Below are 15,056 nucleotides of genomic sequence, written 5' to 3'. Positions count from 1 at the left end.
TTGTGACGACTTAAAATACATAAGGCCTTGATCTTGCCTCTATTTATATTTCTTGTGCGAAAATAAAAAATAAATTGATACTTATAAGACTTCAAAGGGAGCCAAAAGTCTACTGTAGAGAACTTCCATCTAGTGTCCAAGCTCTAATTTGGTAGAAAATTGGAAGTTGCACTGCCTTGGTTACGCTATGTGATGCTATAAAAGCAAGATAAAGAGTTTTTAGTTTGAGTACAAATCAAGAAGTTACTATAAGATGAAAGCATATGCTATTGCACTCATAGTTTGTGGCTCAGTAGCAGCTCTAGTTTTGATTTTGTGTTGTCTTTGCAAAGGTGGCCGAAAGAAAAAGAGCCAACCTGCGACTCGGAATGTGACTGGTTTTGCTCCCCCTCCTCCGCCTTTACAAGCAAACCGCGATGTTGAAAAGGGTGAAATTACGCCCAAGAGCACAGCAGTTACAAAAGATGGTGGAATGGTTATTTTAGGAGCTACTGCTGCAACTGTGGCCACGGCTGCTGTTATAACTAGTGCTTACAGTGGTGGTGGTGGCGGAGGGACGAGTGGTTCGGGCGGAGGTGGTGGCTGTGGCAGCGGAGGTGGTGGCTGTGGAGGTGGAGGTGGATGTGGAGGCTGTGGAGGTTAAAAAGAATTAAACTACAGTACCTTCTTTGTCTGTCTTCTACTGTGGCTGATTTCTATGTATAAGTTGGATATATGTTAAATAATTCTATGCACCATGAGATTGGAAAATTGGATTTAAATAAACCACCATGATTTCTATAAAATATATGTACTTTAGTAAGATCGTGACAATGCTGATCACTTACAAGAAATCAATCTCAGCTCAAGAAAGATGAGTAATTTGGCACCATAACAGAGAAACAAACATGAAACTAGCAGTAATAGCATTTTGTCCAGATGAATAATTAAGCATAATACAAATTGGAATTTTCGCTTGTAAACACTACAAAAGTGTCTGCCAATAGAGCTTCAGACGACAGTACATCCGATTCAAATAGGCTGTTACACTCTACTTCAAATTTTCTAACCCCTATAACATCAGCAAACATGAGTAAATGAAAAAGAAAAAGAAATAGAAAGGTGGCCAGGCAATCCAAATGAAAGAAATTTTAAGCCTATAACATGTCCCCAGTGGGAAGGGCAGAGAGCTGAAAACTGTAGCCCATTTCCTTCTGGAAGACAAATGCAATTGGCAGACTCTGAATCACGTTGATCACTGGAAAACAACGTTCCCCAGAAACCTGCAGATGTGGATCTGGGGATCAATGGAATGAGAGAGGGGGCTCCTCGTGCAACTTTCACAGTCGGATTTCTTTATCATAGTAGTTTCAACTTGCGAAGTTTCTCCTCACCCTATTTACAGGCAGGGAATTAGACGAGGGGCAGGTACTTGGTGGAGCTAACCACTTCACAAGCCAAGACTTTCATTGTTGCTGAGCATTTGCTTAGTCATTTAGAGACTTGTGAAATGCAACCTGCATAGCAATTATGAATTATTAGTTTTCATTCATGCACCACATCAATAGGAGTTGCTCCTATTAGTGTACAACTATATCACTACTATCAATATGTGCAATATGAAGAAGCAACAAAAATTCACACTGAAATGGCAAGTATTGTCAATTAACATACAGAAGTGGATGTTTTCAGCAGCTCCCTCACAGCCATAGTTGCATAGCAAGAAGCTGGTAGTGTAAAGCTCAGCTTGAGAGCCATCTGGCTCTCCTGAGCATTACCACCACTAGGAGATTCCTCTGATTGCATCGCTTCACTGTTAATCTTTTCCTCACAACCTTTTCCTGGAAGCATGTCACCACCTTCAGATATTGCTGAAGATGTACCATAGTCAGCAGCAAGTTCCTCGCTTCCATTGGTCGACTTCTCCTCTCTGACCTTGCTTTTCTTTACTGACTTGGCAATGGCATCAAAATCTGTCTCCCCTAGAGGTATAGTTCCATCAGTGTAACTAAGCAATTCCCTACAAAACCATAAATGGCTTCAAAAAAGACGAAAATGGAAACTTGTCCAATACAACAATAAGTTACAAGCTCACATCGACGGTTTGCACATCAAGGGCGAGAATCAGAATTCTAGAAAATATATCCAAATTACATTTTGTAAACTGGCATATATTACTCAGATCAATCATGAATTCACAATTACATCTCTGACACAGAGCAGTTTACTGAGATTTCAATTCATTTTAAAATCTGAAGTGCATTCATTATGATAATAGTAGCAAAAGTACTAATAATGTTTAAGTACATTCATATTGATGATTATAATGAATAAAAATAGTTAATAACAATAAGGGTAGTTGGCAAAACTATTAGTATTATTATCTTGTGGTGGAAAACCCAAGGTTTCCAAGGATCCAAACAAACCCTAACACAGCAAATCGCACAACATATGTTGCAAGCCCTTGGGCTGCTGAACAGAATTCAAGCAAACCCGGGAGGGATGAAACAACGTGACAACAGAGTAAACTGAAACTAGCTATGTGCAACCATGTCTGACCTACCATTCAAAATCCTTCGGCTTTTGAAATACACGTCTGTAAGCTCCGGTCATATTAGTTATGGAGAATTCCCTGTAACAAAGAGGAGGACCAGACACAAAAGAAGTAGTCATAAGGGAGGGTTTAAGTTCAATAAATAACATTAGATCATCTATAGCAACAATTATGGAGACCGTAGAGTAGAGAAATAATTCTTTTATCTTCCATAACTTCAGACTTCAGTCTATTCTAGGGTTAATGCTAATGAAAGCATAAAGTAACACTTTTTCCACACATGATCTCCTTTTTACTTCAGTGTTATCAAAGGCGGGCTTAAAGCGTGCTTAAGCCCTAAAGCGAGGCTCAAAACATGTAGAGCGCTTCGCCTTGCTTAACGGGCACTTCAGTGTTGTCATCAAGGCGCTAAGGCATGCTTTTCTTTGCGAATAAGCGTAATCCCTCAGTCGCAAGACTAAACAGTTGATATTTCACTTTATCGTAAATTCTCTTCAATTTTTGTTGTCCATATATTTGGTATTCATGCTTATAGATATTAGTCTTGGGCTACACATATATATTTGTAGTTTTACTCTATTTGCGACTTTCTTCCTTAAAGCCCACGCTTTATTTGCGTTTTGCGCTTAAAGCCCCAACAGTTTTTCGCCTTTGATAACACTATTTTGTTGATGACAGACGTCAAGGGTCGAATTATAGTTACAGATTCAGGGAAACACCCAGCTCGGTGGTTATTGAAGATGGTAATATTCGTTAGAGCCTGAACTTCCCAGGGAAAGGAACTAAGATGATGCCAATCATCGAATAATTTATTCCAAAAAAGAACAAATTTAAAATTGAGGAAGGCAGGAAAGCAACCTTCGATGAGTAGAGTAGCCCAAAACCACTAACATCCATTTGGAAATCCTTACACAAACGATGAGGGACAAGCATAGCATTCTCTAAAACTGGCGCTGAATAGCAACAGGCACTGACATGTTACTGGACGATGACGGCGCAATAAGTGAATAGTGATGTGTTGCCAGACAGCGATATGGAGCTAAGTAGACAAAGATGTGTTGCTAGATGGCAGTACCGCACATATATACACTGCTAATTTGACAGGTTAGCTTTGGCAATGATGACGTCATTGACGAATTAAATCAAGATAAACTTGAAATTGCAAGTGGTGCCGAAATAGTGGTGGAAATAGATCAAAATAGTGAAAGGTGATATAAAAACGGTCATATAGAAACGACCAGCATTGCAAAAACGGTCACTAAAAAGAGTCACCTCAAGACTACCAAACTTAGGAAAGTAGGAAAAGTTTCTTATGGAGAAAGAAAATGAGAGAAATTTCTTATATCGCTTTGGTTATGAACAACTTACGAGGGGCCTCTTCTATAATATATAGGAGTTCAGGCTAGTAGAAATAAATAAAGTTTTGAGTTTAACAAATAAGAGAAGTTACGTGATCAGGAAAATTGCCAAAATGCCGAGATTCCTAGTTATGACAGAAACAGGAAGAATACTCTACACTCACCGAGAATGAATTTAGGGTATTCTGGCATAATTGCAACAATTTTGCTGACTTTAAGAGTTGTATACCATAGGCCCTCCCTGTGATATACTGATATTGCAGGGGGGATTATAGTGAAAATAATATAAGGGAGATGGATCAGGGGGAAAGCAATACGATATTGGGGAAAGCGGGAGAAGAGAGTAAACTCTTAAATTGGGTTGGAGAAAATAATTTTGGACTTTGAAAAGGATGTGGGGCTGCCATTTCAGGTTTACAAAGAGGGAGCAATAGACCTCTTATCAGATACACAACATTGCTGGAGAGACGCGAGCAGCGAGGAGATTTACGAGGAGTGATGAGGGTGAAACTGAACTAGCCTAGAGCATTAAGAAACGTAGATATCAGCATGCCGAGCATGGGAGAGCAGAGACAGGAGTGGAATAGGAAGAAGGAAATAATTGCCTAGGTTGAGAAAATCCTCGTGGCAATATATATTGAAAAGATGGCATGGATGTTGAGATAATAACCATTCTTCATGTAGACTTTATTCAGGAGTTAACCATAAAGGTTATGGGGACATTCCCAAGAGGATCATACGAAAAATGGAAAAGGGACAAAAGAAATAGACTTTGTTTGATACTATTTTTTGGTTGATACTGTTTGATGCTATGTCTTTTAATGCATAGTATATCGCATCGTGTAGCTAGTTTAGCAAGCAGGTTATCGTTTGTGATTTATTGTACCGTATAATACTGACTTGCTGTACATTCTAAAAGATTTACGTACCAAAAAATCATCAAGCAGCTAATGAAAAAGTGGATCAATCATTCAAATTTAACGAAACATGTTTTACTCACTTGATCTTATGCGCAGTCTCTGACAAGCTGATACCATCCTGACCAGTAATGATTACGAGTTAGAAGGGAACACAATAAAAGAGAGTAGATATGCGTCAGTCATCACAAGTGGACTGGACGAAGGTATTGATAACTTCACAGGCAAATCTCTTTAAATCATTCTACTTCTCCATGTACTTCAAAATTTAAATCAGAAGCTAAATGCACTTCTTGAATAGCAAAACATCATTATATGAACTAGATTATGGTTAGTTGGTCATAATTGTAGCAGAATGTTAATAATCCTAATATGAACCAAGATATGATTGTCATATAGATATACGGAAAATCATATGAGACAGCTGAATTTTGTTCGGCTTTGCACGCTTTTTTTGTTAGAGCACTTAGACGCTGTATAGAAACTATAAATAAAGTATTGCAGATAATTTATACCACTAAGGAAAAAAGCTTGAAAGGAAAACGCCGTGCAGCTTGGTTGCATTTTCTCAGACAATCGAACAGGCAGATTGATGCCCAGCCAGAGGAACAATCCACAGAGAAAAGGAAAAGGGGGTTCAAAGAAACAAGAGCCTGTTAAATAGGAGTCAAGTCCTTCTTCATAGCTACAGGTCTATCCCCCTCAGCAATAGAATGCAATGGTACTGTCAAACCCAGCTAGTTTAAAGTACCATGTAGTTTTTTTCTTTAGAAAGGAACAAACACCTCGCATCCCTCACTGCATCTTTCTTTTAACAATGTCACGCCAGAACAAATAAGGAAGAAAAGGTAATAATTGGCAAAGTATAATTGAGCACATGCATCTACGAACTCAGCAATTTGGATGAAGAAAAAATACCTTCTGTGCCAAGTCACAGTAAACTTCCCCAATGTCATTTGACGGATAAATAACTCTAGATCTGCCATTAGGATATGTCTCACAAACAAAAGCAAACAATAACTCAAAGAATATTATAAACTTTCTATTATCTTATCTTACCCAGGCAAAGGTAGAAGTACATCTTCGATGGTATATGTACCGGATATAAGGTCTTCTTCATTTATAGCCTGCCAAAAGGCAATTATCACTTGACTTATATTAGACAGATGAGAACTGCTCCGATAAAAAAAAAAAAGGTACCAAACAATACCAGCAACAAGTACGCCTCAATACCAAGCAATGTGAGGAAATTCAACACAGAAGAGGTACCAGAACAGAACCTTTTAATCAATTTAACTTCTCCCTTACCTCTCAGCAACCTCAGTAGGCATGAGTTTGCAGACACGTGAACTTTTAATATTAAAATTAAAATGGATGCAGTGTTAAACATCAGAAAAGAAACTACTCCAGTATTCCACCCATATCATAACTATAACTGACAATCCTGCAGAATATATAGCAAACTAACACCATTCGTTTCACTGTGCAACTGGGTAAATGGTGATCATCCAGGTTACTAAGTTGCATTTGGCATCCTCCTCTTTTTCAGTGCAAAGGAGTTAGCAAGCATCATGCCAGTAGAAAACATAGAGAACTTCTAGTACTTATTTTTATTTTATTTGTATAACATGGCCTAAGATGAGATGGCAAAACATGGTCAGTAAGGATTCATATAGCCTACCCTACTTGTTGGAACTGAGGCATAGTTGTTGTTGCATAGGGATTCAGCAGCAGTCTCTTAAAGCCAAGTGGTAGCAAGCCACTAACCATCCATGCAAGCAAGTTCATGTCTATGATATACCACCTGCTTAGAGCCCCCTGTAAGTCTTAACCCTAATGATAACCTCACCATTAAATGCAAAATCATAGTGATATAGGCTTATAATTATGTGTTTGGTAATTTCTTTGGGACATGCTCTATACAATACTGTCAGGGAGGAACTTCCGTACAAAATGCGGGCTTGTTTTGAGTTTTATCAAGCTGGAGACCTGGAAAGTGAGCTAGGGAGTTAAAAGGCCCTTTGTTTATCTTACTAGGGGTTCTTATACTCTGTCCTCTGCATATGAAATGAGAGCTACGCGTACCGATGGAGGGAATACATAAGAACCAAGCTGTCATGCAATGTTTTCATAGAAGCTCTTCGCTTAGAAATTTAAGGAACATCTCTTGTGCTCAGATAACCTGGATACCAACCTTGACTGATATATTTTTTTCTTCAGGAAGATCAGTCTCTGAGGTCTCATCCAGATTACTATAATCATCCATGTCGTTGCCATTCACGTCTTCACATTCAGCAACAAAAGTTTCTTTCTCTTTAGGTTGTTCCTTTGAATAAACCAGATCTCCCAACACAACTTGGTCAAACCCTATGATATGGGGCAATGAAAACAGAAGAGAATCAGTGGTACAGTCAAGTAACCATAAGTACATTCCGATCAATATATATACGTAAGAGAAATAGTTAATAGAAGTTGAAAACGCAAACCATGTTTTTGCACTCTCATGCTTGCTGCATGGTTCCAAAGATAACTTTGATAGCTATGTACATACCTAAAAAGGAGAAGATATGTATCATATAAAAGCTCAAACTTGAAAAGTTATGCATGACCCTTTTCTGTACCCTCAGCCCCTTTAAGCTCATTAAATCTCATGATCAATTGATATTTACGGCTTTACACTCTTGGAAGAAGCTAGAAACTGTAGAGCTCTATGAAACTGGATAGCTTTTCAATGACTAGGATGTTTCATCACATTCTTTAACTCTGCAACTCTGGTTTAGAATCAGGCCAATGGTTGCACGGTGTTTACCTTATGGCCCAAACGAGTTATTCTTTGAACCATACGGTCAGAGGTTTGATACATAACCAAAAAAGTGTAAAGGACTTTTAGATCTTATAGTACTAGAAAAGTCAGCTACTAAGAAGAACTTTTCAAGAGTTTAAATACAAGTAACTAAGGGCTGTGGAAAAGCTTAGGGAGGAGAGATGTTTTTTCGATGAAGTAGCCAATGGCGACACCCAAGTAGTAAGCTGCTACCAAATACGGACAAATTCAAGAAACAATAATAGCTTTAGCAGTAAGAAAGAAACTTTGACTTGAAACTAACAGTAGTTCAACAAAACCAACGAGCAGGCATTGGCTCTACTATTGCCAGAACTGATAACTTAGCGTGCTATGAAGACACCTTTTTCAGAGAGCTCAGAAAAGGAATTATTTAAATGAAATCTCAGATAGATAAAATGTGTTCATAAACGCAAAGACTCAAGTCAAGGGAAGTGACTAGGAAGAATGACTTGCATGTATTTGCACTTTCTTGGTTCACCTTTCGATCACTAAACTTCAGATAAATATGTCAACTACGAGAAGAATAATGAATCCTGCTATGAATGTCACTTACATCATTCGGAGAGTCCTGGGTATCCCCTTCAGAGCTTGTAGACAGTTTCCAGGAGATTTTTTCAGGCACTGCAACTTTATAATGTTGACAGGAAATGTCAATTGTAAGACATAATAACACAGCCTCGTATCACATATATTGCTTAATTATAAACATTGGAACAAAAATATAAACTTCTGCTCTCTCTCTAAGAGAAACTCAATTACTTTGAAAGACAAGGGCAGCACAAATAATGCAATGCAGAATGTCAAAAAAAGCAAAATACAAATTTATAAATTAAAAAAGGTAACGCAAACTTAGATTATTGCAAGTCATCAAATGGCGACATTCATCATGAGCAACAACATTCACTTACTTTTGGGAAGTCGGACTTCTAGGTATAATAATAGAGGCTGACTTCAGCTTTATCAAAATTATAAATAATAACTAAAGGACTCAAGTGAGAGATAAACTCAGTGTTGTTGACTGGAACTTACAATCGCCCTTTCAGCAACCAGATGTCGAGGTAACTGCCTTAGAGTCCCATCAATGTCACCACTTTCCTTGTAATACTCCCTTACTGTACTGATGGCATTCTTCTGTATTCAAGGTTAAAGCTGAGGAGAACAATTCTTTCCTACAGACACACATAATACTACATATTTTTGTAATACAAAATTGTTGGGGAAGAGAACTTTCATGTTTAAGGGTTCAAAGAACATGAAAATAAGAAGCAAAATTATGGATAAAGTGAAATAGCAAAGGATATCCCCTTCTCTTGGATCAAGAATCAAGCTGACAGCAGCTTTCCACTCTCCACGCAATAACGCAGCTCCAATCAGATGGGTTGGCACAGAACTGCTGCCAAACCGCTACACCATTTGCATAGACAACAAGAGCATGGTACCCATCAAAATCTTGGCATATTGGTGACTTTTCACAGTTCACTTGCCAGTCAAAAGTCAAACTTAGGCTTAGCATATGAGGGAGGAGTTTCATGTTTTATTTTCAAAATTAAGAACTACATTAAAACTCTCCAAAATCCAAAAAGAATAATGAAAAGCCAAGAAAAAAATTGAAAGAATATCAAGGAGTCAACCAACACTAACCAAAAAATGTCATTAAACACGAATACTAATCTGCCTTGATCATGTCGAGTACGGGCTTTTTGTTGGTCATTAAAATGCCATGAAGTGCATGACTAAGATAAGCCCCAAGCATAACAGTAATTTCAAAATTGTAGCTCATATTTATCCCACATGCTGACATACTTACGAATTAACTGTACTGTCAGGGAACCATATGCGCATATGACTGAGACATTGGAAGATGAAGAAAGGAACATGCATTAGTGAGTTTCTGTGAAGCAAAATAAGGTTGGAGGGATTCCAAGAGTTTCTATAAAAGCTCTTCTGAAAGAGATCCTTATGAAGAACAACAATTGAAAGGCCTAGACTGGATTTCAAGAAGAGCTAACTTATCCACCAAACCAAGATAAAAAGATCTGCATATTACAAAGTACCTGTAAACCAAAATAGTTTATAAATCCATGCTCTCCTAGGGCAACTGCTGATGCTTTAATTATATCCTCAGAATCTGCTGACACTCCCCTGAAAAGATTTCAGTTTCAGCCCATCACATGACATGTCATATAATCAGCAAGCTTTACAATCATATTTCAAAGAATAAGGAACAAGAGCAAAGAAAGGAAAATGGTATTCATGTACTGTCTGGAGCCCCACAAGAAATGGACAAATGAAATATTGAAGCATAACTATACCGAAGTGTTATAGTAAATCGGTTCCCATAAAGCTGCCCAAGCAGAAGCCCTTCTTTAACATGGCTGTAACATGAATGGAAGTAATATTTTACATGAGAGAGGAGAGAGAGAGAGAGAGAGAGGGAGAGAGAGAGAGAGAGAGAGAGATTGTCATAAGACCATAGACACCAAGGCATTGATCTCACCAAAAGTCACCAACTTTGATTCCAATCAATCTTTCGTTGAGAGCTGCTACTCTACTTGCTCGTTGCTTGAAAACAGTAACCTATATTGTGAAAATTGTGAGAGCTTAGTGATAAAAAAAGATAACACTAAATATGTATCCCCACATAGAAAAAGAAAAAAAGTTGTTGTCGTGTGAAATAGAAAGAATGGGGAATGAGGAGGTGAATATAGATGTTACTTGTCCAAGCACCACCAAGTTTTAAATCAAACTACACCAACAATATCTAATTAAAATGAATTATTTGTGACAGAAAACTATCAAATAGATATTCTAGATAAAAGATTTTGCTTTCTGGAGAAAAGTGATCTCCCAATTTTCAGAAATTCATACTAAACAACAATAACTTTTGAACTGTGTGACTATCTTATCATTGAAAAGCTCAAATTGTTCAAGAAACACAATTTATTTAATTTTTTATGTCTACAACAGCCCCCTCACGTGTGGGCTTAATATTTTTTCATGAGCCAAGCACATAAAAATGCTTTTGATTACAGTTGGCGGTGAGACTTGAACCCAAGTCATGAGGATCATGAGGTGAGGATCACCTACCATATAAGGAGACAAACCACCCATCCCCCAACTAATGTGGGACACTTAACATGGGGCCAAACATTGTATAAACCAATAATAGTGATGGGCCTGGCTCTAATATTATGTTGAATTATGTAACCATATCGTCTAAAAGCCTAAATTGTTAGAGAGCGCATTTCTATCTACTTAATTATGTCTTCGCCATGCCCCATCTAGGGCTGGACTAATTCTTTTTCATGGACCAAGCACATGAAATTTTTTTGTATAATAGGTGGCAGTACGACTTGAATCCAGGACCTTTGCCCACTATTGAACCATGTTTATGTGTGTGAGTATCATCTCATCTAAAAGCTTAAACTGTTAGAGCAAGTAAAACTTTTATTTAATTATTATGGCTCAACATACCTCATGTTTGGGTTTGATTCTTTGTCATAGGCCATAAAAGCATGATAAATACTTAAAATTGACAAGCATCTTCAGACATAACCCAAACCAACACGCTCAAACATGACCTATACCTAAAGGAAAGATTTCCTTCATTTTTGCAACTGCAATCCCCATCGTTCCCCTTTATCAAACAAGAAAAAGGCCGTATCCTCTCAACTTTGCGTTGGGTTTCCAGTGTTGCAAATAATTATGTTCATTAAAGAGAAACATATGACGTAAAATTGTTGACCATTATGACAATTTTTTTAGTTTTTACTCCAAAATGAAGATCCAAAGTAAATGCCGACAAGAAAACGTACCCTCTGGGTTGATACAGCACGCTTGTCTTTAGTACCAGCAAATCCAAAGGACCTAGGCTGCCAGATCAGCCATAAAAACAATCATATCCCTGTAGCCTTACAGCTTTTCTATATCAAGCTGTCAATAACGCAGAACTGCTTGTATGTTGCAACACACATCTGACAGCAATACAAACATCGGACGAAGTTTTTCTTTTTAAATATTTCTTGTTTAAACCCATGTCTCCGTTTGAAAAGCTAGAAACATGTGCCAAAGAATTTTGTTTTTTCAACTGAAAGAAGTTCTTTCTAAGAAATTGCATGTCACCAACCTGAACGCCGAGCATCTTTGCTATAATGTTTAAAGCTTCCTGTGTATCCTTGTTCTCCTTGAAAAGATGAAACCTGAAATTTAGATTTTGCAACAACACTCTTTCAAATACACTTCAAGAGCAATGTGATGTTAAAACAACACAATGCTTTCTAAAACCATGAAGGTTAGAGAATAATAAATAAATAAATAAATAAATAAATAAATATCAAGAGAGAACAATAAACTTTAATGTGTAAGATAAAGAGAATTTTTGTTTAAAGATGTTAAAGATCTCGTAAAGGTATGAGTTGAAGTAACGAAATCAGAACTTAACATATACTACATTACAGACCAGCAGGAGTAAGGAATATTATATGAATAATTGGAGTTCACTTGAGAATCCCTTTTATATAGCTAACTGGCTAGCTGGAAAGATAATTTTGGTTGAGCTAGATATCACTTTGTACATACTCTTTGATACCATCTTGGAGAATTGTTTCAATTATCACCCAAAAAGACAAAGCAGTTTGACTACTCCTAAAATGTATTACTCAGCAAGTCTTCTTTTCCAGATTGTTCGACTTTTCTATGTAGTCCCATTTATTAGACTACAATTTCTAGAATGAAGAAAATAGAGATCATGTTTTCTCTTTGATAAGTAGAAAACCTATCTTTGTATGTGATGCAAAAAATCTACACAGAACAACAAGCAAAAGATACGTAGTGTTGTAGATCTGTATGAAAATCTCAAAAAGAAGATCTGTATGATAAAGTAGAGACAAATACAACTACAGAGTTTACCTAAGGAACTTGCCAAGATGTTCTGGCCAACTGTCTGAACCTCTACTGTCATAAGGTTTATCATTTCGGTCTTTCCTTTTCCTAGAGAATCTACCCCTCCCATTATTCCCTCCCTTATTCAATCTCACACGAACACACTTTGATGAGTCCTCCGGTCCATCAACAGCATCTGTTACAAGGAATTTTAATCTTTCCTTGAAAAAATTATGAATTGCCTGAAATGTATTAACATATCAGATATAGATACTTCGAAAAGGAACCATATGAAGCCAAAAGAAACAGAGAATGAGTATGTGATGAGGACTAACAGTACGATGCAATTTATCTGAACTTGGTGAAAGGACGACGGATTCATCACTGACATCGACTCCAGAATTAAGTTTATCAATAAGACCCTTAAGCTTGTCAGCATCAGAATTGCCAGCGAGAGATCTGAAAGATTCTATCTCAGTCGCATAACTTTTGTTCAGTTGATCAGATAAATTTACGTCCTTGTCCTCTGAACACTGGAGGGAGAATCAGCTCATATCATAAACCAATTTTAAAATGAGCATAAAGGTCACCGAGAAGAAATTAAAGTCAACTTACCACCTCCGCTGGAGCCTCCAATGAAGTCAAATGAACAACATTTCCATCTAAGTCCACTTCATTTACAATGAAGTCAGAGTACCTAGAGATAAAACAAAACAACCATAAAGATTAACCCACTTTCCCCAGATAAGCAAGAAAATCTCCCAAAACCCACCTTCAAGAATGACAAAACAATGTCAAATTAAAATAAAACTGTCTGTATCTTTAGTTACAGCACATTCATGGTTCAAATATAAGAAATTTAAAAAATTGCAAAGCAAAACCTGCCTGAAATATCAAGAATTTGCATAGAGAGTTCATAATTGAAGACACCCCAAGTTTTTGACTTCCTAAGAGTTTGCTTTAGATGGTATTTTGTCTTTGTTATGTACCAATTACTCTCTTTGACAGGACAAAACAACAGTGGAACATATGCATTTCCTTCAATAATATAGTAAATATTCTAGATTTTGAACTTCAATTAACCCAAAAAGATGAAATTTTAGGTCTATTCATTATCTACGCATTCTCAGATGAATATAAAGTAAATCTCCAAACCATTTTCCAACCTTTACTTCAAATTTCAAGCATCAAAAAAATTTTAAAAATCCAACAACAACCCAGTGAAATCCCACAAATGGGGGTCTGGGGAGTTTAGTGTGTAAGCAGCGGAGGAGTAGAGAGGCCGTTTCTAGACCCTCAGCACAAGAAGGTAAATTTAAAAATAATAAAAGGAAAAAAGAAACACATTTTTGTCATCAAGAATTGGAATGAAATAGCTTATATAAATCAGAATGAAGAATTCCCAGCTTATCTTCACTCTCCAAAGCATTTTCACTACATCCCAACACTCTTTACCAATTCCAACTAATGTTATACCCCCACCCCATATGGAAGTACACATGCAAATGCAGATACATAATTAAAGAACCAAATGGCTTCAAGAAAGAAAGAAAGAAAAGACCTTTGTTTGAGTATGCCACGAAAGCCAGGGAGCTTGGAAATGTAGCAGGAGATGCCCACATCGGATTCATCCATTGTTTTCATCATGGTAACAGGCAAAAGATTCTGATCAAGAAAGCTGTAGTAGGGTATTAGAATTTTAGGGTGACCAAGAACTTGTTGCAGGGTTTTTGTTAGTAGCTGATGATGACTCCGGAGTTTGGAACAAAGGGTTTTTAGCATTAGTCGAATGGTAGAGACCTAGGCGGAGACCAAAGTCAAATACTTATGAGTGCTAGCTCCAGGTCTGACTGAAACAATAAGATGAAAATTAATTAAAATAAGATACAAAACCCAAAACAGTTTTGGGATGGTTGGTTAGTCGGCGTTTAATTTCCTACCTTATAATCCTTATTCTAGGAAGAATTCTTTTATTCTTAATCAGAAATTCGAGTTGAGTCTTGTGAATGATAATTTTCTTTTAATTGGTCTTGCCTTTAATCTATAATTAATGAAAAATCAAAAATTGATATTGTAAAGGCCATCATGGACAAACGATGCAATATCATCCGTTACGTTAGACTCCAAAATTATATAATTATTGTACCAATGATGAACTTCTTGTTGGGTTTTTAAGCGATAGCTTAAAATAGGGTGAATGGGAAATGGAGGGAAAAATAAAATATTTGAGTAATATTTGAGTTTTCCTCCTTAATTGTCTAATATGGAGAGAGAGAAAGGTTTTTGATGGTTATATAAGCAATTTTCTTCTTCTAGCTCATAAAGAGTTAAGAAGGCAAGCCTCGCGCCGCCGCCGTCGCTCGAATTCGGATTAATTTTTGGACTAAATTTATTTGTTAATAGTAAATATTAACATAAATGTTATTAAATATTTGGTTTAATAACAAAATATTAATACTAAAATAAATATTAATATTAAATCCAATTCAGTTATCCAATTTTCAGTTGTTTTTGTAACAGAA

General features: G+C 36.9%; 2 protein-coding genes across 2 annotated transcripts; one reads left to right on the top strand and one right to left on the bottom strand.

Moving 5' to 3' along the window:
• The first annotated feature begins 253 nt into the window (after positions 1-253).
• LOC104221816 (uncharacterized) lies at positions 254-643 on the top strand. The gene has a single exon (XM_009772952.1). It carries the CDS (start codon positions 254-256, stop codon positions 641-643), a length of 390 nt encoding a protein of 129 aa, XP_009771254.1.
• Positions 644-884: 241 nt separating this feature from the next.
• Positions 885-14,378, bottom strand: LOC104221770 (multisubstrate pseudouridine synthase 7). Its single transcript, XM_009772900.2, has 20 exons — positions 14,096-14,378; positions 13,150-13,231; positions 12,870-13,067; positions 12,562-12,776; positions 11,780-11,852; positions 11,469-11,525; positions 10,151-10,230; positions 9,966-10,028; positions 9,708-9,795; positions 8,955-9,057; positions 8,683-8,786; positions 8,207-8,280; positions 7,295-7,359; positions 7,003-7,175; positions 5,868-5,935; positions 5,727-5,787; positions 4,892-4,929; positions 2,543-2,611; positions 1,654-1,999; positions 885-1,496 (listed from the first exon to the last, which is right to left on the bottom strand). The coding sequence occupies exons 1-20, from the start codon at positions 14,314-14,316 to the stop codon at positions 1,467-1,469; spliced, it is 2,208 nt and encodes a 735-aa protein (XP_009771202.1). The 5' UTR covers positions 14,317-14,378; the 3' UTR covers positions 885-1,466.
• Positions 14,379-15,056: the final 678 nt, after the last annotated feature.

The sequence above is a fragment of the Nicotiana sylvestris genome, chromosome 1, assembly GCF_000393655.2.
Source record: "Nicotiana sylvestris chromosome 1, ASM39365v2, whole genome shotgun sequence".
Lineage (NCBI taxonomy): Eukaryota > Viridiplantae > Streptophyta > Magnoliopsida > Solanales > Solanaceae > Nicotiana > Nicotiana sylvestris.
Note: the sequence above shows the minus strand (reverse complement) of the source record. Positions and strands in the feature narration are given on the sequence as shown.

Excerpts from the sequence above, each read along its gene's own strand:
- LOC104221770 (XM_009772900.2), bottom strand. The coding sequence starts at position 14,316 with ATGCTAAAAACCCTTTGTTCCAAACTCCGGAGTCATCATCAGCTACTA. Across the intron at positions 12,777-12,869 it reads CAGATAAATTGCATCGTACT|GCAATTCATAATTTTTTCAA; the intron begins GTTAGTCCTCAT and ends AATACATTTCAG. Across the intron at positions 1,497-1,653 it reads TGCTGAAAACATCCACTTCT|GTTGCATTTCACAAGTCTCT; the intron begins GTATGTTAATTG and ends ATTGCTATGCAG.
- LOC104221816 (XM_009772952.1), top strand. The coding sequence starts at position 254 with ATGAAAGCATATGCTATTGCACTCATAGTTTGTGGCTCAGTAGCAGCT.